Here is a 21,382-nt window from a genome sequence, read left to right on the forward strand (position 1 = left end):
TCCGTAAAGCGAATTTAAAGACAACCATATTTTTTACAATATTTGATAATTTGACGCTGTCAAGTTACGGGCAGTACCTACAAAAACTGAGTCACTCGCACGTGGGTTCATTTTTGAGCTCTAGTCAGACTTCTATCTATATAGGTAGTTATTCTAGTTCGGTGTTGGGTTACATAATTTAAACTTGGCACGTTGTTGATCGAACTGTGTTTGCAGATGTAGAGACTGGCGCGCCGGCGCCCGAGGAGCCCGCCCCAGCCAAGCCGCTGCTCGGTAAGCCGCATGGCACGACGGGTCAGCACAACGCACTTATGTTTCTCTATGTTCAAAGAACCGTTGCTGAGAATGAGAACCTTGAAGTTTCGTTGACTGCCTCTCTATCACTCTTGCAAATTCGAGCGATAGAGAGGCAGACAATGTTTTTCAATTTGCGATTTGCGCGCAAGCGACAGAGACGTGGAGGTACAATTTCCTACTCGGCAACGGTACTTTAGTGATGTGCTTTCCGGAACTTCCCAATTCTCTTGGGATATGAGCGCTTGGGAATATGCGGAAATATTTGACGGGAACGGCACATTACTGAGATACTTAATCACCATATGGATCAAGGTTACAAAACAGGATGTGCTAAGCTGAAACAGTAGCAATATTCAATCGCGTTATTTAAGTTTGTGCTGCCAGTTTACACTTCCAAAAGCAGCAACAATTTTATTTTTGAGAAAAAATACAGTGTTCCCTTCGATGTGGACGTTTTAGTGCCAAGTTAGAAAACGAAGCAAGCAACAAACAAAACAATGAAGATACATATGTAATAAAAAGTCGAGTTGATATTGACGAATTATTAAATTACTTACTTATTGCTAGTTTTTCACAAATGTCTACTTTGTACACCGCAAATGCGACTGTTTTGCTTTGCACTGCATATTTTAAACGAATAATTAAATGTGTTGCTCAAATACATCTAATTGCCAAAGTTTCTTAGACTTAACCTTGTTTCAAAAAGTACCATTGCGCACATTTAACAGTTCTTTAAAACACCTTTGTAATCTCGTTACATAAATGGTGATTATGTAAAAAGGGCTTGATGGGCTATGTTATCGTTATCGTGCACTTTCGTGATGTGATGTCCAACAGTCTGGTCTGGGCTATAACCGCGAATATCGAAGTTCGCAAATTGCGGGCATTTTTCTCTGTCACTCTAATTACGCCTTCATTGGAGTAAAAGAGAAAAATCCGCGCAATTTGCGAAAACGGTTTTCGCGGTAGCCCCTCTGTGTCGTCTGCTAGGGTGACCATCTCTTTAATACCATTGGTGGGTTCACGCAGGGCTGGCAATTAAGCTGGATCCAAGGAGTTTCGTACAAACACCGGTGTGCATGACCTAACTTTAAGGTCTTATTTTGCATGGTACCTACAAGATTATTAATTACTAGATGACCCGGCGAACTCCGTTTCACCTATCTATTTTTTTGAACTTTCTTCACTTTTTCTCTTATAAGAACCTTCTCCTGTCAATAACAAACACAACACAAAAATAATCAGTGAAAATAGTCCGGCCGTGACCAAGGGAAATAGGGATTCATTTATATGTACCTATATATATATTAATTTTCAGAGGCCAACGTAGGTAAAAATAATCCTACGAAAGAACACTTTCGCAACAAAGTGAAGAAAACTAAAACGAAAATAGTTCGTAGGTTTTTATTCAAAGGCGTCATGGCACGGAACCATAGATCACCACGGATATCATGGTCGTTCTTGTCTACGTGACAGCGGGATAAAACGGTATCCGTCACTTTCATACGCCCTCTGTTAAAAAGTGACGGATATATTGTCACGTGGATAAAGCCATAGATTATTGTAGATAAAGCATTATTTTGCCATACGACAGACAACCATTTCTCACGACATGAAAGTCTAATAGATATTCAAAATAAGATAAGTCTCATCATTTCACTTTTTATGCATTTCCCACTGATACTGTTTGACATAATGGCATAACTTCCATTACGTATCTATTTGTAACAACACACAATGCACCTGATCTTATCATCCCGTACAAGAAATAGATAGGTATGTATATTCTCAACATAATATACATAACCTATTGTGCATTTCACGACAGTTAATGCCAATAAATTTGCATATTTGATATGTACAGTGCAGTCGTTCGCAACTATATGACACTTTCTGGCCCTACAAATAAGATTGTGTCATATAACCTCTAGCCACCCATACTTCAGACCTTGCCAAGCAAAATGAAATTTTGATTTAGTCAACACAAAGTTCAAATTAAAATGGAAAAGGAGACCGTTTTATAGGTCTCTGGACAGTTAGAGGATATATTTGATATAATGTATTTGCGCTATTCGTTGTGCGAGATATTATAACTGGTGACTGCACCTAAGTAGGTAAATTTCCACTCCATTTTTCGACGCCAAATCGTCCTATTTACCATATACTACGACCGGTCTGGCCTATTGGATAGTGACCCTACCTATGAAGCCGATGGTCACGGGTTCGAATCCTGGTAAGGGCATTTATTTGTATGATGATACAGATACTTGTTCCTGAGTCATGGTTGTTTTCTATGTATTTAAGTATGTGTATATTATATATATCGTTGTCTGAGTACCCATAACACAAGCCTTCTTGAGCTTACCGTGGGGCTTAGTCAATTTGTGTAAAAAAAATGTCATATAATATTTATTTATTCTTTTATTTAATCTTTCTTCTAAGGCTAGGTTATTTATAATATGAATATAAAAGTAAAATATAAAAACACTTACAAAACAATAAAAAATACATATAAACACATTATAAAAAACCTAACCTAGGGTGCCGCCGGCAGCGGGGCAGTGTCCAAGCTGCCGGTGGTCAGGGCCGCAGAGTGAGGAACCGACGTACTATACGCGCCGTGTCCAAAATTACCGCCTTCTGCATCTGACCCTTGATTTATTTATTATTATTCATACTAAGTAAGGCGAGCAATACGTCATTAATTAATTGTAATACCTATGAGGTTTTTAAATACAATAACTATTTATGAGGACTAGATATGTTTCACTAGTGTTAGGTGCGATTAATACTACGTTCTCCAATGAATCAAAATTATAATATATATACCTATAAATATCTAGCCATTATCTGCAAGTATATTCTGATCTATACTTTCTCCAAGCCTAGACAAGACCATAATCCCGTAACCGGTTATTAGATAGTGAATCTCCCGTTTGAACGGAGATGCAGCTCGTTTTTTAACTACTCGTCTAATTTACTGGTTAGGTAAGTAGTTAATTTTAGTCTTCCAGTAATGGTGCGTACCTAACTAGGTATTTTATTATTCGATTTATAAGATACTAAAAGCATGCGACCGGTGCGTATAAGTTAATACATTGATTCATAATTACATATTAGTATCACATTCTAACGAGAATATTTAAATACAAGTTGAATGAATCGGTCAAACCATATTTCGAAGAAGAAGCAGAAACAAAAAAAACGCCTTAGAACTTATTAATATAAGATTTGCAATTTATTTAATACCGTAAATGACTAAGGAAAAACACGCATGCACTTAGATAAAGATAGTTTATTTTCCAAGTAGGTATGTACATAACCTAGTATTATTACAATGCGCTTTCATATGAACATCATATAATGCAACGCTGGCTCTAACCCTACGTCACTACTCGAGAATATTTAAATTCCTGGGAGGGTATCCCAATATGGGACCGGCGAGAAACTCGACGGGACACATCTTTTCAAAACATTACGAGTACATCTTAGTTAGGACAAGGTCTACGGAACCATAAATAAAACTAAAAAGTGTCAATACGATTAAATTTAATGGTATAACATTCGCGTGGGACGTCCCTCTATCAGCTCGTCCCGCTATCCGCGGCAAATGACGCAACCGGACAATTTGGCTTATGTGGGATTACGCTGGTCTTTTGTGCCAATTTTAAACCGTCGTTTTATTTAATAGACTCAATGTCGAAATGCACGCTAAGGGGGCGCTATTACACTCGTTTAAGGATGAGTCACGCTGGACCGGGTCGTGCCCGGGTCGAGGCGTCCGACATGTAATTTTCTATGATGGCTAATAATCGGTGATCTGATCTTTCCATAGAATACGAAGCGCCGGAAGCTCCGGCCCGGTCTAGCGTGAGTCATCCTTTACTCTTGGTCTGTTAGATTCATTACAGATTTGAAAGATCTAGGCCCTAGCCTAGATAAAAATGTATGGAAATAATAGTGTTTCGTTTCGTTATCTGCAGACCATTGTCATATCGGTTAGGCCGAGACCCCTAGCGCCGGGAGCGCTTCTAGTCTTATCAAAGTGGCGTGTAGTGTAGCGCACGTTAACACTCTCTCACAAAATATTGTCACCAGCGAAAACCAATGTGTCACAGTGCACACTAAGATAAATATACAAGGTGGTTTTCGTAATATTCTTGATAATGATATTCTTTAATCTTTCGCTGACTTAGGAATTTGAAGGCGGAGTGTAAAATTCGTGTTTTTTTAACGCAATCTTGTCATTTTAAGTTCCAACCTATTTATTTAATTGACATTATTCGGAAAGATAGAGTCAGACCAAGAAAAGTCTGCAGCGGATTTGGTAGCCCACGCAGTGCACGTGTTATTTTAAACGTCAAACTTCTATGAAATTATGATGTATATATAACACTTACACTGCGTGGGCTATCAAATCCGCTGAAGACTTTTCTTGGCCCGACTCTGGTTCCCTTACAGTGAAAGGATCACATAAATACGTGAAAGGAGATTAGAAAGCCCCTTTCCCTTAGTATCCAGCTTGATGAATTTATCCGGATATAAAATAATATAATTCTAAAAACACTCTTAACTTTTAGCATACACAATATTGGGTAATTGTGCCCTGGGTATCTGCTTCCTAAGTTAAATTACATGTGTATTGTGTATGTGTATAGTTGACGGACGGGTAGGCAAGGGACTTGAATGATTGTTTGCACACACAACCTTGAGATAACATTTTGGCCAATCATGCAGTCGGCTGCTGATCTTGCTATTCGTACGAAAAAATAAACACTAACTTCAAAATCCCGCGGTCATTGCATGACATTGTCAGCATGACCTAGCAATGTACAAATTGCAGAACATTCCCAAAAAGTGGAAACGTTCTCGAGAATGTTCTCAGAACATTCCTGCAACATGGAAATTATTGTTTAAACAAGAGAATATACTTGAAATAAAGTTTAAATAGGCATAACTTAAAACTAAATGTTATTATGCATATATTATTGTCTATTACAGTTAGCTATTTTGTTGATGTGATAAGTTTACCAATAAATTACTTAAATTCTCACTGTATTTCAGAGAACATTTCGACTTTCGACAATTTTTTCCAAAAAAAAAATATTTTTTCATTAGAATCTAGAGGCCTCTATCTCCCACCATGCCAAATCTCAGCGCGCTCGGACCAACTTGAAAAAATTAAAAAAAAAGTCGGCCAAGTTTGATTTTTTTAAATGCAGTTTGTTTTGTCTCGGGGCCCTCTATGACATTTGGTCGAGCACCCCCCACCTATTACGCACCGTTTAAAAGTTGCCATACAAAATAAAAGTGGCCAGTTTTCCCGCAATTGTAGCATTTTTCAAAAAAAAAAAAATTATAGGTATCTAGGGGACCCCGAGATTCCGTGACCAAAATTTCAGCGCGCTAGGACAAAATTAATAAAGTTTAAAAAAAAGTCGGCCATATTGAAAAAAAATGGCGGCGTCAAAAACTGCCAGGGACCCTCTATGACATTTGGTCAGCACCCCCCACCTAAGTCTGACCGTTTGGCCGGGCCGTCATACATTTGTCTGACCGGGAGCGGACGACCAAAAGTCGGAATTTTCTGGGGGTAAGGACTACACCTAAACTATTGTGAATATTCATGGTATAAACTACGATAAATAAATAAATTCTCGTTCTCGAGAACATTCTCAGAAGTTACCGAGAAATTCTCATGTGGAAAGTTTCGCAACTTTGGAAAGTTCTCGTGCGTGCATTGCGGCCCGCATGACCTCATACTGATGCCTATTAACCTCCTGAAAATTACCTTATATGTTTTTTTGTTAATCATAGCCAGCTATGTTTTAAAATGAGAAATAATTTCAATAAAATTCCGATGGCACCAGCCCGTGACTACATAACACCTACACCACTTATTGCTTATAAATACCTATTGTTTTAATATACGTACCAATAACAATGGCATCTGCAAATATTGTATGTATTGTTTATGCTTAGCGAATTATTCATGTATGTATTATAAAAATATAACAATGCAAAGATAAGTAAGAATTTTTACGGATAAGCTGATCAAATAGCAACCTTTACAGAAATATTTTACCTAAAACGGGCGGTTAGTTCCCGATTATTTCCTAATTCCTTAGGTAAATCCGGCGAAACAAGAATCAGGTGAATCGGGAAGTAACCTTTATATTTAGTACAACATTATGAGATTAAACTCTAAAATGAAACTATACCATAAAATGCTCCAAAAATTTTGTGTAGCTACAGTAAAAGTACGAGTATCTGAAAACACTTTCAAGTAGGTTAGTCTTTTACTTCAGAATAATAATAAGTCATCACTCGTCAGATTAATACACTTTATCTTGTCTCTGACCCGCTCATCGACATCAAAGGACAAATGCCGAGTTATAACCGTCTGCGTGACGAATCCTCTAAACGAACCGTATAATACTGGTGGCTCCCTGCCACAAAATAAAATAATATGCACTAATAGTCACGGTCTTTTAGACTACCCAAAACTTTTTTATTATCCTGTTACTCCAATTTTTGGGATGACTGTTTCACCACCTTCGTACCTACCTAGCACCCCTGCTTGACGCCTAATTCCCCAACCATGTGTCAATGGGAAAATACCGATTTCTAGACTTTGCTCTGCATGTTTTCTTTATATCGGTAGAGTTTGATCAAGATAATAGTCTTCAACGATGATAGCACACGCAGTGCAAGTGTTATTTTAAACGCCAAACTTCTATGTTTTTTTTTCTACCTAGCGTTATCCCGGCCTTTGCCAGGGTCCGATGAAATTATGTCGAATTAAATAACACTTGCACGCGTATGCTAATAAAATCGTTGCAGACTTTTCTTGGTCTAACTCTACCGATATCGTAGTAATAACATTCCCTTTGGTAATAACGTCAGATATAATAATTGATCTAGTGAAAAACACTAGCTCACGAATTGTACTTTTATAATTGATCCTTTAATGAGTCTGTCGCTCATTGGTCATTTACCGTTGATGATTTCAACGTAGATTAATTTACCTCTAGACATTTGGCAATTGTCTATTTTCCTGTTTTATAGATAGAAGTTCGTTTCTGCGAAAAGCCCGTGAAGGCCTTGAGCGTTCTACTTGACCTTAAAAAAGCTTAAGTACCTACATTAAATTAATAAAATAATAAAATGGGACTTAAGGGTGAAGCGAGACGAGTATAACTTTTGAGTTGTGTTGTGAGTTGCAAAATTGCCTGCCAACAACTTATTTTGCGACGTCGTGTGAACGAAACAGGAGTTGTGAATGTCGCACAAATTATGCGACTCACTAGGTAGTTAAAAGTTACGTTAGGTTCGTTTTACAACAACAGTTTTTTTGGGGCAGTCGTATTCGTTGTAATTATTCGTTAGTATTCCGTAATATTCCTAAGTATATGTCACCAAATGTGACGTGAAATCTGAAGAGATGCCAAGTGTGTTAGTTTACAATCATTAGATCATTACTATTTGAGTATTTTGATTTATTATTAACAACAACTTATATTTGATACGTCAGGGGCATTCCAAGACAAGTGTAGGGTACGTAACACAATTTTTTAACACGAACAGAAGTTGATATTTGACCTGATAATGTTTGATAACAGCTTTCCATTCAACAGTATAGTTACATATAACACAGGTTTCTGCAAGTTATTAAGTCTTGAATAAATCACAGTTAGCTTCACTAGACTTATATCGACTCATGAACAAAATGCATGTGACTGCGTCGAAATATCGGAAGGTCGAAAACAATACAAAAAGTAATTACGGTCCATATAAGTCTAGTGATACTTTAGTAGAGTAGACCTTTATGTGCAATATTTGATGCATCAGAAGTATGTCTAAGAAATTGTGTCATTGCGCCCTAATCGAAACGAGAAATCTCTCGGAAAAAACCTTTGTTTCATTTTCGCGGAATCTGCATTGCGAGTAACGTCTTTACTGCTGGGGCAGATATTTATCTGTAGAGTTCTTCGTTTATCTTGGAACTTCATTTCTATGTAAGCAATCATTTTAACTTATATACCTAAGTAGGTGTATATTTTTATACCTATGTACGATTACATTTTATTCACAGGTTGATCATGTGGAACGTCTTGGTCAGTAAGAAGAAATTTATATGCCTTGAAACCCTCGTAGGTATCGCTCAAGATTTTACGCTCGTGGTTCAATTTTGAAATATTTCGCTTGCTCGGGTAGGAGAATAACAACTTTGCTCTCTTGTAAAACTAATAACTATTTTCTTCTGTCATGTTGTTGTTACGCTTTACGCCAAGATATTTTTAACTGCCCTAAGGAACTCGCACATGCATGAGTGAGACGTCGTGCGAACATAGATACAGGGCTATAAGTTATAACCGCGAAAATCGAAGTTCGCAAATTGCGGGGATTTTTCTCTGTCACTCTAATTACGACTTCATTGGAGCAAAAGAGAAAGATCCCTCCCAGATTGGCGGTAGCCCCTCAGAGGACCTACCGCGAACCACGTTCGACGTGTTGCCTCCCTGTCACTGAAACGCCGTGAAACGATTTCCGTACTATGTCCTCTGTGTGACAGAGCCACAGGGCTAGAGATATGCACAAAATGTACATAATTGTGTCATTGTGCCAAACCGCAACAATGAAATAAATAGCTGAGCCGACCGCACGGTGCGGCGCGACGGACGCAACTACCTCAATTGCTAAAATAACATAGGAAATAATCAAATTACATTATTTTTATATAAAGGAGAATGCCGGAATATTGCAGACGACAATAGTTAAAAAAGAACAACAACTTAAATACAATAAGATGCAACCTTAGGACATACTTACTTACTCCGAAAGCACTTATATCGTACCACCCAATTTTATCGGAAACTGCGGAAAAAAAATAACAAAAATTTTAATAACCAGCCTTTTTTTTAGTTATCAAAAAACCCGAATCGAAAAGTAAAAATTTATCGTGATGAGGCAAACGAAAGGTTACGTGTGTAATCATTTTTCAAATTTCGATCGATTTTTTTGTATAAACGATAGTCACTTACTTAGTTAGCCCCCTAGAACTCGATTGAAAACGTGAAGATAGTCACTTAGTTAGCCCCCTAGAACTCGATTGAAAACGTGAAGATAGTCACTTAGTTAGCCCCCTAGAACTCGATTGAAAACGTGAAACGTAATTTCCTTCTTTACTATAACTAATGACAACTCCGGAATTCAGTAAAAAACGAGTGCAGGCAATTCGAAGAAGCCATTAATAGCCGCAATTTGAGACGAGCTTGATGCTTAGAGTATATAACCAAACGGAGAGGCCATGTCTGTAACTTTCGGCACAAAATAGTCTGTCGATTTTTGCGGGGGAGGGGCACATCAAATGTAGGTACCTATACGATGATAGCCACATCAGATAAACGTCAGTCCATACAAACGTCAGTCAATACATGACCATTGGCGGCCTATTTTTGAAAACGGAGTGGCCATTAACGCCTGTTAATGGCCACTCCATTTGGTTATATCCCCTAAGGTTTGATGGGACAGAAAAAACCGTCATGGTTGTCGTCAAATTTGATGTCGCAGTCTTGGATGCCTAGTTATTATTACTACTGTTTTTGTGTTTGTCATTGACAACCCGACTGTTACAAATGCAAAAGGAATATCTAAAGGTAACATTTGGTTTGCGACAGCAGCGTTACAGTTTGAAAAGGACATCGGGACTTACAGGCGTATTCTGATTTTAATAACAGTTTATGGATGTGATCTGTCAGTGTCAAAAGTCACGATTTATGTTGAAGAGATGTGACTCATGTCCATACATTGGGGTTTTCGGTATTCATTCCCGCACCGAAAACCGTGATGTATGCTCATGTCATGCCTGTGTTAAAATCAGAATACATCTGTTAGAAGGTCGAAATACTAGAATATATTATACTTATAGTAAAATATATACTTAATTGCTATGATAATGGTATGATGGTCGATGATTGTGTCACTTTTATGGAACTCCGGTAATTTTATGGGCAAAACACTCTACATATTATTAAATATATTTCCCACTAGTAAAGTGTTATGTTGGCAACCCTGTAGTTCCTATTAAGTCTGATCTGGACCTTCACGCTGCTCCGTATCGAAGCCAGCGTGATGCGGCCTTGAGCGGCGGCGAGAGTAAGGAGCGGTGGCGTTTTATACCTATACCAGGCGTGGCTCACTCCGCGATTTCGTCGCTTTGCTACAAGTAGCTAAAAGTACATCCGTTCGGCCCCAATTTTGGGGTTTGCCATAAGCCGCACGTGGCGCTGTCGCCACCTAGCGGCCATATCTGTGCTGATCGTAACAGACGCGTTTTGTTAGGGAGCGAGTCTTCTGTACCTAGTACTATTATTTATTCTGTGGCTATACCACTTTATTTAGATGATTGGTAATGATTTTGTAGCACGATGATTATCCCATAAAAGATTTTTTTATTAATCTAGTTATTTTTTACATACTGTGCAAAATACAATCACAATTAAATAAACTTCGCAACTTCAAACAACTGAATTAGCACACATCTTTTATCGCTGGTTAAAAAATTACCGAAACAAATTTCAATAAAAAAAAATTTGCACTAGTTCCCAGCTACAAGGTATGCTACTGAGGATACAACACACTTTCCACGGGGAAAGTTTCCAATTTTTTTAAACTGGGAAATAATGGACTTCGTTCACTCAAACGAAGTCCTTTATTTCCCAGTTTAACAAAATACTTCCATATTTGGATTTTCCTACAGATTAAGACGATCACGGATCAAGCGCAATTGTGACTAAGCGCCACTTGCACAATCCTACTAACCCGAGGTTAACCACATACACCGTTAACCCAGTGTCAAATTGTATTGGTCACCTTTGTTACTTCAGGTTTACCCGGTTAACCCCGGGTTAGTGGGATGGTGCAAGTGACGCAAAGTGTTTCTAAATTTGTCCAGTAAATTTCTCTTCGTTTTATTTGACACACCTTACAGTGACAGTTTCACGTGGATCTAAACGAATTATCATTGACACAGGTAATAACCAGTGTTGCCAACTTGGCATAAATGATGCCAGATCTGGCATATTTTCACTCGCTTTGGCACCAAAATTTTCCATTTAGCATCTGGCATATTTTTAGCATAATTTAGTCCAAGCCAAATTTGCACCAACTTGGCAACAACAATATGCGCCATCGCCTTATGTGGTTCATATTTTCACATGAATTTTGACTTTTGTGGGCGGATGGACGTCGACGGACTATTTATGTGTAATTTAGCAACAAATTTTCAGTTAAATTGCCCATCGGCAGTGACTTGGGGGACGTTTTTTATTTATAGGCTTTTTATTTTAAGTTTATTTAGTTTAGAGATAGTTTGTATTATTATTTGTAAGCTAATTTAATGTTTTATATTTACTTAATTATTTGTGAATTAAAATTCATTAAGTTAAATTTCGTGGATTTGACATATTTGAGTTCCGTTTTGCAGATTTGATCAGACAATTTTCTTTTTTTTACTGAATATTTTTTAGACAAGTGGCATTTTAGCATTTTTTTTAGCATATTTAAAAATTATTTGGGAGCATTCCACGGGCTGTCCCGTACAAACGCATTTTATTTCCTGTGATGCGACTTTTTTCTCGGTATTTAAAGCAGGCGAATATTTTTCTGTGCATATTTTTGACCATTTTTCATAGAAAAGGAAACTCTTATACCTTTAAATCTTCAGAAACTTCGCGTTTGTACGGGACAACGGTAGACAATTTCATGGAATGCTCCTTTGGAATAATTTTAGTATAATCTAGACATTATTAGTCTAGCATTTTTTTCAAAATCTGAGTTGGCAACACTGGTAATAACAAAGACTGTATACATTAGTGTTACTGTCATTAGACAGTTATGACAAAATAAAATAGAATCGCCTGTCACTCGTGCCATACGACCCACAACAGCGTGATACGCGTACAGAATCGGCACAGCATGCCTGTTTCCGAGTCTTTCAGCCACATATTATATTAGAGGATAATAAGGACGATATTAGTGATGCACGAACGTGTGACAAGTTGGCGCTTCTCATAAACAATGTTACTGACAGAGACAGGTTAATGTAAAGACTGGCAGCCTCCATACATCAGCGTTTAACATTATTGTTATACCTCTCGAGTCGAATGATGGTCCCTATTACATGTCGCTCAAGTGTCTTTTGGTTTAAAATATTATTGATAAAAACATTTTAAAATATTATTGATAAAAATAATTTAAACTTAAAAAAAATAGTACAAGCATTTTACGTAAAATATCGTTACCTAGTTGTAAACATATACTGGGTCAAGCAAATCTTGTCAGTAGCAAACGGCGGCAAATTTGAAAAATCGCGGGTTAGCAACACTTGTGTTCGAATAATTCGAAAATCGCGTGTCATCTGTGCTTTATCTGTGGAATGTGGATCGCGAATGACAGCCATCATCTTTGTTTACATTCTGAATCGATTCTATTTCAAGAGATATTTCTGCTGTGTCACCATTAAATACCAATATAGGTATTAAATAAAATTGTGCTTAATCAAAGATAAGGTGCCTACAATGCCTACAGTTCCAACTGATAAATCTAATAAAATATTAAAATCCAATAGGACATCTATCTGCTGAAGCAATGATTTTATTCATTACATTCTTGTTTAACGGCATATTCCACTTCTAATTTTATTTTGATTTTGAGATCCACACCGCTTTTAAATTGTCCGTCCGTACCATTTAATAACAATTTCAAACATTTTCAATAGAGAATCCACGAGTGACAATTTGAATTGACGTACGTAACAGGGCGCGCTCAGCGGAAAAAAAAGTTTTGTTTTGATGTACATTGTACATTGCTGCTTTTCTTAGCGCAATACTACTCTTTGAGTGTTGCCCTACTTTAGTTTGCTTTACATTGCTACTGACAAGATTTGCTTGACGCACTATATCTTATATATTTGCTAGAGCGGACCAATAATGTCATTGCGAGTATTTTTTTTCAATGGCGGGTAAATGTATGTAACATCATAGCACTATCTATTTTTCTCGCTCAGAACTCATTCTCAGATCAACGGTATCACAAATATAGCAGTATTAAGGTACAAAAAGTATACTGGTCTTCGTGGCGCCATCTACAAATGTCATCAAACACTACAATTGTAGGGAGATTGACAGTCTTTCTTTACTTGTCTAAGTTAAACAGTATAGACAATACCTTCGCGCAAATGAGGTGAAACTAGCCTGAGTCCACGAGATGTGCACGCTATTCTAGTAAGTAAAATAATAGTGATTAGATTTATTATCGCGTGTTATGATTCCGGGTCTTAAGAGAATTTCCCTGTGAATATCAAAACACTGGCGGTCTTAAATCTCAAATTCGATTCGATATACGTTAGAAAATTATCTTTAATATAAAAAAAAATATGTTCATAAATTAGTTTGAAATACCATTTAAATTATGTATCATCATTATGCATTTCATAACAATTACAATTAGCCCCAAGACTTAAAATACTTGTCGTGGAGTAGTTCCATTCTGGTCTTCATGAGCACTTCCATTTCACCATCTAAGACCATATAGCAAGCACAATTGCGTGATTTACAGATAAAAAAATCGCCATAAGTATGTTTATAAACGCCACTTGCATCATCCCACTAACCGGTTTAACCGTTAACCCAGTGTCAAATTGAACTGGTAACTATGGTAACCCCAGGCTTAACCGGTTAACACCGGGTTAGTGGGATGGTGTAAGTAGCCCTAAGAGTTGAGGAATAAATTTTATCATCAGAACTCGAACTTGACTAAAATGTTGTATGATCTACCTATTCAAATCGGTGCAGAGTTATCTTAGACGGGCTCTATCAACCATTGTTATTCGGCCCCTAGTGCAACTAACTACAGCGTTCGACTCATATAGCAATCGGAATAAACATCGGGACAAATAAAGTGGCCATGGCAGTGGCAAGCAGGTGCTAATTCGGCAAATTATAACTTTTCAAGCCTTTGTAGTAACTTAAAGCTATATAGTAGTATACCCTATAATGGACGTGGAACCAGTAATGGGACAAAAAAACATAATTCCTCTAAAATAAGTATCTAAAAGTAGTTTATAAACACTGGCTGTATGTTTTCATACATAAGAGTCCTAGAGCTGTCTCAGTTTGAAGTTTCATTAAATTTGGTTGTTTTTTAAGAAATTGGCGTCAACCCAAAAGTTGTCGTGTCACTGAAAAAAAATACCACTACGAATTCTTAACAACTTCGCTAAGAGAGGTGAGTTAATTTATTAAATTTTACTTAATTAATACTTGAAGAAAACTAGAATGTGTTTTGTTAATTGCATTTACCATAAGATAAGGTATACAACACACTATGTTGTGACTCCACCCACAGATGTAACAAAATAGTGGTATTTGGCCCAATCCCATTATAGGAGCTGTAAAACTGCGTACCTCCTATGATGGGACAATTGACAGAATGATGCTCGCCATGCCATAATTTCATGTTTAAACAATACAGAAGTAAAATGTAGTTACGAAATATGTCAATCAGGAGGTATTCTCGGACTTCGGATAAATTAATATCGTTTTTCCAAACTTTTATTTAACTTGCCCTGTTAGTTACTGTGGGTCCAATCTTGGTAGCTGAATTTGAGCCACTTTTCGATTTCCGATTCAGTTGAAATTTTGTGTAAGTACGTAATTAAGTATGCAAATCGGATGATAATGCAATTATGATAACATGGACCTGATCTGATGATGGAGACAGGAGGTGGCCATGGGAACTTTATCGCAATAAACCCTAACTAATTGTGTTTGGGTATATTAGAATTGTCTCGATGGATCTAATATTTACAATAATAATTGGCTGTGGAAAGAAAAATACATTCAGCGATAAAAGCTTATACCAAAAATTAATTTTTTTGCCGTAACTTATTCCCCATTTCAATATTTTATACTGATAGAGCAATGTCCATTATAGGGGGCCCATTACTGGATCCACGTCCATTACCGGGGGCCCATTACTGGAGCTTTAGTGTCCATGACTGGAGAAAAAAAGCATAGTTTTAATTTGTTAAATATGTGGAAACTAATTGCATTATCTTTGATACAACACGCCTAAAACATGAAAGACGGATAGCACTTTATCTTTTAACACGCTAAGCGGTAGACCATTTACATGTATAAGGGAAATATCATAAATACTCCAAATTTCCTCTTAAATGTCCCATGACTGGTGCTGTTACTATATATATATCTCAACTCAACGCAACTTTCCCGAGAACACGGTAAAAATGCCATTTTTATTTTTGTTTCTGAGCGTGCGTCTATAAGATTACAATATTAATAGGGTGTTCTCTCATCCCGGTTTTATATAATCAGTCCCGAGCCCGGGATTTGCCATACGATTTCGGGGAGCGAGTCTTATATAAATATATGTAATAGTTATTAAGATTTAGATACCTATTTATTAAAACTTTTGTAGATGTGAATGAAGGTATTTCACTTCACGATCGCAGTTTTAAAATTGTTTATATCTACTGGTAGTTAGTTTAGATCGGCTCTCATGATTCGCAATCGGAATACACATCGGGACAAATAAAGTGGCCATGGCAGTGGCAACCAGGTGCTAATCCGACAAATTGTTCAGCACGACGCTAATGTCAACACAGTTCTCTATTACAGATACAATAACTTGCTCTGCAAGCTTCCTAGTTTGGTTTTTTTCACATTCCACTCTGTATATTTATGACTTCAAAAAAGTATTGATTGGCTGATTCTTATCAAATAGTTTAAAATATTTGAAGTTGTCTAATCTTCTTTTGGGGTCCAGTAACTTAAGCAGGTTCCTCTCGGCAACAACAAGCATATTTTTTTCTTGAGTCTTAGTAAATAGATAAATAAATCTTATAGGACATCATTCTATTACCCAAGTTGACTTTCCATTGAATGAAGACCCACAAAACAAAAAAAACTGCATTAAATTTTTTAAATTCGCTTGTCTCGCCCGGGAATTGAACCGACTAAATATTCCCAAAAATAAACACTCGCTATTTTGTTCTACTTGTCGATGTAATACAGTTAATGTTAATGATAGGATTTTTCCAAGAATAATTAGGTTTTACACTCGTCTGTCGTACAAATTATCCATAAAATCGAATATTTAGCACTCAAGAATATTTTTAGACAAGCGAAAATGACAAAAAAATATTTGAATGCAGTTGTGTTTCTTTTTAAATAGAAAAGAATATAGCCTTTAAGTAAAATGAGCTAACTTAAGGTTTTAAGGCATTTTCCCCCCAGGACCCATTATTTTTTTCGACCCTGTATATTCATTTATTTTATCACAATAGGCTTATGGCCTCTTCACATTAGTCTATTCCGCCTCTCTAGCACTCACCTATTTCGGCGATAGTCATATCTATCATGTAACATGTCACACTGAAAGCTGATATCAGCTCACCCAAAATAGCTGTACATTATTACATTAACCAATATTGATTTAAGCAAGGTTACAGAGACCAAGCTAAAGAGTGCAAAGAGTGCAAAGACAGAGTGAGGACTGTCGCCATGCCGAATGCTGAAACCGTACGAAAATGTAACGTTTTTATTTATTTATTTAACGCTTCACTCGTGATTTGGGACGTCGACTCAGACAGAAAGGGGAGGGTCCCCGCTCCGAGTCGTTCCTTGTGCAAAGGCTGTCCGTGGTGATCCAGCGTGGAAATACTGCGAGCATCATGGGCACCTTTGCACCGGGAACGGCAGGGAGCAGTTTGTTTTCTTAAATTTATAGTTTTAATTTTTATTTGTAAGCCTTAGTTGTATGTTTTTTGTCATGTATGTAGAACTTTTAATAAAATACAGATAAAAATAGTCAAAGCCCCGCAAAACTCAACAATGAGTGTGGGGTCATCAGTCTCTAGTTATTAACTTAATTAATGGCTTATCCACACTTTGTGACGAAATGTTTATCTCGCGTGAGCCATTTTATTCAACGATGGTCGCCGCGGCGTCCTCGGACGCCGTGAGGCAATCCTCACCATGTTACCTAGATAGGTAACATGTTACCTAGATAGGTAACATGGTATGGTATCGAAACAGATGTTTCGAATAGCCTATCTAGGATACCCAATTTGAGATATGAATACCATGGTTGCAATAAAGAAAGAATATTATAAGAATAGGTTAGGGCGCCGCGATTACATTATTTTAAACTTGCAAGTGCGCCGCGGACTGAATAAGATTGGGACCCCCTATAATTTTATTAAGTTATTTCTTCTCAGAATCCTTAACTCTTTCGATTTTGATACAAGAAAAAACCGTTCCAAAATACTTATCCATACTTTTTCCGTATTGTCATCCAAAGTCTATGAAAAATGTTAACGAAATGAAAATATTAGGATCCTTTTTTCTCATTCTAGTTAGAATCGAAGGAACTCGTGATTCTGAGTAGAGATCAAATATTTAAAAAAAAGTGTAGTGCACAACACCGTCATAGAAAACGAAGTGTTAGAAGCCTCGGCCCGGGCCCGGACCGATCTAGCGTGAGTCATAATCATAATACTGCCAGTACTTACAGCGAAAAACGAAATTCGCAAATTGCGGGGAACTTTCTCTTTTACTCTAGAGAAGGCGTACCTAATTAGAATGACAGAGGAAGATGCCCGCAATTTGCGAACTTCGATTTCCGCGATTTTCCGTATGTAAATTTCATTCGATATCACGACGTGACGTACGCGTTTGCATTGTCGTTTTGTATGGGATTTCGAGTTTTCAAAACGTCCCGCTTGGCGCGCTGTTCAAAACCCCATACAAAAATAGACATAACGCAAACGCGAACGCTCGTCACGCTATCGAATGAAATTGACACTAGGGCAGGCGTGGCTCACTCCGCAATTCCGTCGCTTTGCTACAGGTAGCTAAAAGTGCATCCGTTCGGCCCCAAGTTTGGGGTTTGCCATAAGCCGCGCGTGGCGCTGTCGCCACCTAGCGGCCATATCTATGCTGATCGTAACAGACGCGTTTTGTTAGAGAGTGAGTCTTCTGTACTTAGTCCTATTAGGTATTTATTCTGTGACTAGGGGTGCTGCGCGCTAGAGCGTTGGACTCACATCAAAAGCGCTCAGTTTGTATACTTAGGAATGTGTTTTGACCGTGACAACGAATAGCGCACGCGTCCACACGCTAACTATTACGATAAACTGACTTACATCACAATAAGTAATAAGTGTAATAACTAGACTCCGTCTAAGCTAACTTTGCACGAGTCGAACTGAACAAATTGAGGAAGTGTCAATATAATCGGCCGAACAGTAGGCAATATCCGGCCGAATACCGAATATTCGGCAAAGTAGCCAAATAGGCCGAATACTGAATATTCGTGGCATCTCTAATTTTTATTGTGTAATTTTTCTTTTTACGTAGGTGCAACGGATATTCGGTATTCGACCGAATAGTAGGCATCATACGGCCGAAGCCGAATATTCGGCAAAGTGACCGAATAGGCCGAATACCGAATAGCTGCCGAATATTCATGGCATCTTTAATCGGCACGATGTCACGATTAATTAAAGATAGCAGTTGAATTTGTCTCCCTAATTAGTGGAGATTGGATGCATTTTATTTATTTATTACATGTTAAGAGGTCATCTACAATTCTATATATTATTCTTTTTAAGGTTAAATATGTGCTAGCATTAAATGCCCTTCAATTATTAATGATTATAATGAATTATCGTTTATTTTACTTAGGAGCTTTAAATTTGTGGCTTGAACAGGGAAATATGGGCTTGAGAACATTTTAATTGTACAATCGAAGTCAATACATAATAGCCTTTATCTCAAAGAAGTAAAGTGCAAAATTGTGGAGAACATCGACATCGATCGGACAATAAGTTATGCAAATCATATCGTATTATGTCCGCAAAGATGTACTTAATCGTGAGAAAGATGTTTAATTCAAGTTATCATAATAGCACAGACAGGTTAATTATTAGGACTGTTAATCGTGTAGATAAAGACTTGTGCAGTATTTATTGATAAAGCCTCGTAAGGCCTATGGTGCATTACAATGTACACTCTGTTTCAATCTAATTCGAATCTGTCTTAAACAACGTAAAGTAGCATTTCTTTTGTATTAATTGTTTTCTAATACATACGAAAGTCACCCTAATGTATTATACAACAAGGTTCAACCGTTTTTTCTTTAAAGGGAACTTCAACTATAACGTGAGCCATTTTTATTGCTTTAGAGTGCGGTGACATCGACACAAGTTTCTATTTATTATTATTATTTTTTATATTTATTTATTAATACACAGTACAGAGCTTAAATCTATACAGATCCCTGCAACAGGTAAGAGTCTCTACATACATTCTACTGAGGCGCGACATTTTGTATAGGTATAGATTAACAGTCTTAATATTATGTAATCGTCTCTGCCAGTAGCCATACAGGAAGTAACGAGGCTTGTAATTCAATTACACAAATCAACTTGTTTTATAAAATTGGTTTCGCCAAATTTGTGCCAGCGCCAACAACGTTAACAATAACGTTTTTCACAACGTTAATTGTCCAAGTTATTTTGGGTTGTTAATTTGAATATCAAATTATCTAAAATCGTTGGCCGATGATCATTTGATTTTGACAAAAAATAACACTTTAAAGTTAGTAAAATGCGCCGCTTCAAAACCATATCTAAATATTTTTTACCGTCGGACAGACATAGGTAGTTATTAAAATTTGTTTACGTTCACAAAACATTAATTAGTTACTATAACAATTTAAAAACAATAACGAGAAAAACTATAGCTCACGCTTTATCGAAATCATTATCTGGGATTTTTTAACACTATAACTATGTAATTAGACGTTCCGCCATTTTGAATAACAGGCAAATTAAATTAATCATTTCAGTCAATGGCTTAATTGTATTGCTGGTCCAATAAGTAAACATTTACTCTATGTACTGTACAGCTGACAACATTGTAGTGTCGTGTCGTCCCGTTTTATTATATAAATTGGTTTGAAAGGGACGACACTACAGTATTTCCACTTTATAATTTGTACTCCTTTTTTGCCAAGATAATTATACCGTTGTTACTTACCGACCCAGAAATGTACAAAAAATTGTCAGTGTGTCAATTGTCATGTTTGTGAAATACGTGCCAGATAGACTACCGGGACAAGCGCCTATTAGGGCGTCCGCTAGTTGGCGCGGTTGCACGGAGCGGGTGAGCGGGTTAACGAAAAATTGTATGAACAACTTTAATCCTGTCACACTTACGATTTTACAACACGTGCGACAGTGAGGCAACACGACGAACGTGGCTCGCGGTAGACCCTCTGTTCGTATATCCCTGTACAAATAGACAGTAAACATTGCTACTATATTTACAAGATGATAATCGTGTCTCAATAAAGGATGACTCACGCTAGACCGCGCCGCTGCCGGACCGGAGCTTCCGGCGCTTCGTTTTCCATGGAAACCACCACATGATAAGCACGGCCCGGTCTAGCGTGATCCATCCTTAAACGTGTAGTAGCAGATTTGTGGCGAGTCAACAGACCATAATGCAATAATGTTATCCGAGGGAGCTTATCTTGAGCACACTCCTGCGCACTGAAATTTTATTACCACCGTTATCGTAGTTCACGAAGTTCCTAGTCATTTGAATTTTGCCTTTGCTTGAACTTGGCTTGACACGCTGCCGCGTGTCTAGATTTTCATTTTGATAGAGTTTTGTGTCATATAGAAATAGGAAAATAATTCACTTGTACAGATATGAACACCAGTACGACCAATAGACCATTTTTGTCCGCTAATATTCAAATATTAATGCTGTGGGATGTCTAAGACAAAAATTGATGATTTTGATATAATATTTAATTATTATAAGAAATTCGTTTAATAGAATAAAGGTTTTTAGTAGCTACAAGAACAAAACGTGTACGTAATTTCCCTTATATGCTCCGTCATACTTACATATTATTTAACTACCTAGGTACCAAATTTAATATGTACCATCAACAATTCATAAAAAAGGTTTAGTCAATTTCAAAAGTA

The 21,382-nt window shown here is 37.2% G+C and overlaps 1 protein-coding gene across 2 annotated transcripts in view; it reads left to right on the forward strand.

Moving 5' to 3' along the window:
• Positions 1-21,382, forward strand: part of LOC134678416 (aquaporin AQPAe.a) — a 91,188-nt gene that overhangs the window by 14,762 nt on the left and 55,044 nt on the right. Inside the window, exon 2 of one of the 2 annotated variants that reach the window (XM_063536988.1) lies at positions 217-273. The exons of the other annotated variant lie outside the window; for it this stretch is intronic. Coding sequence (XP_063393058.1) covers positions 217-273 — 57 coding nt within the window. The remainder of the gene's footprint in view (positions 1-216; positions 274-21,382) is intronic. 2 annotated transcript variants of the gene reach the window in all.

This window comes from Cydia fagiglandana, chromosome Z, assembly GCF_963556715.1.
Source record: "Cydia fagiglandana chromosome Z, ilCydFagi1.1, whole genome shotgun sequence".
Lineage (NCBI taxonomy): Eukaryota > Metazoa > Arthropoda > Insecta > Lepidoptera > Tortricidae > Cydia > Cydia fagiglandana.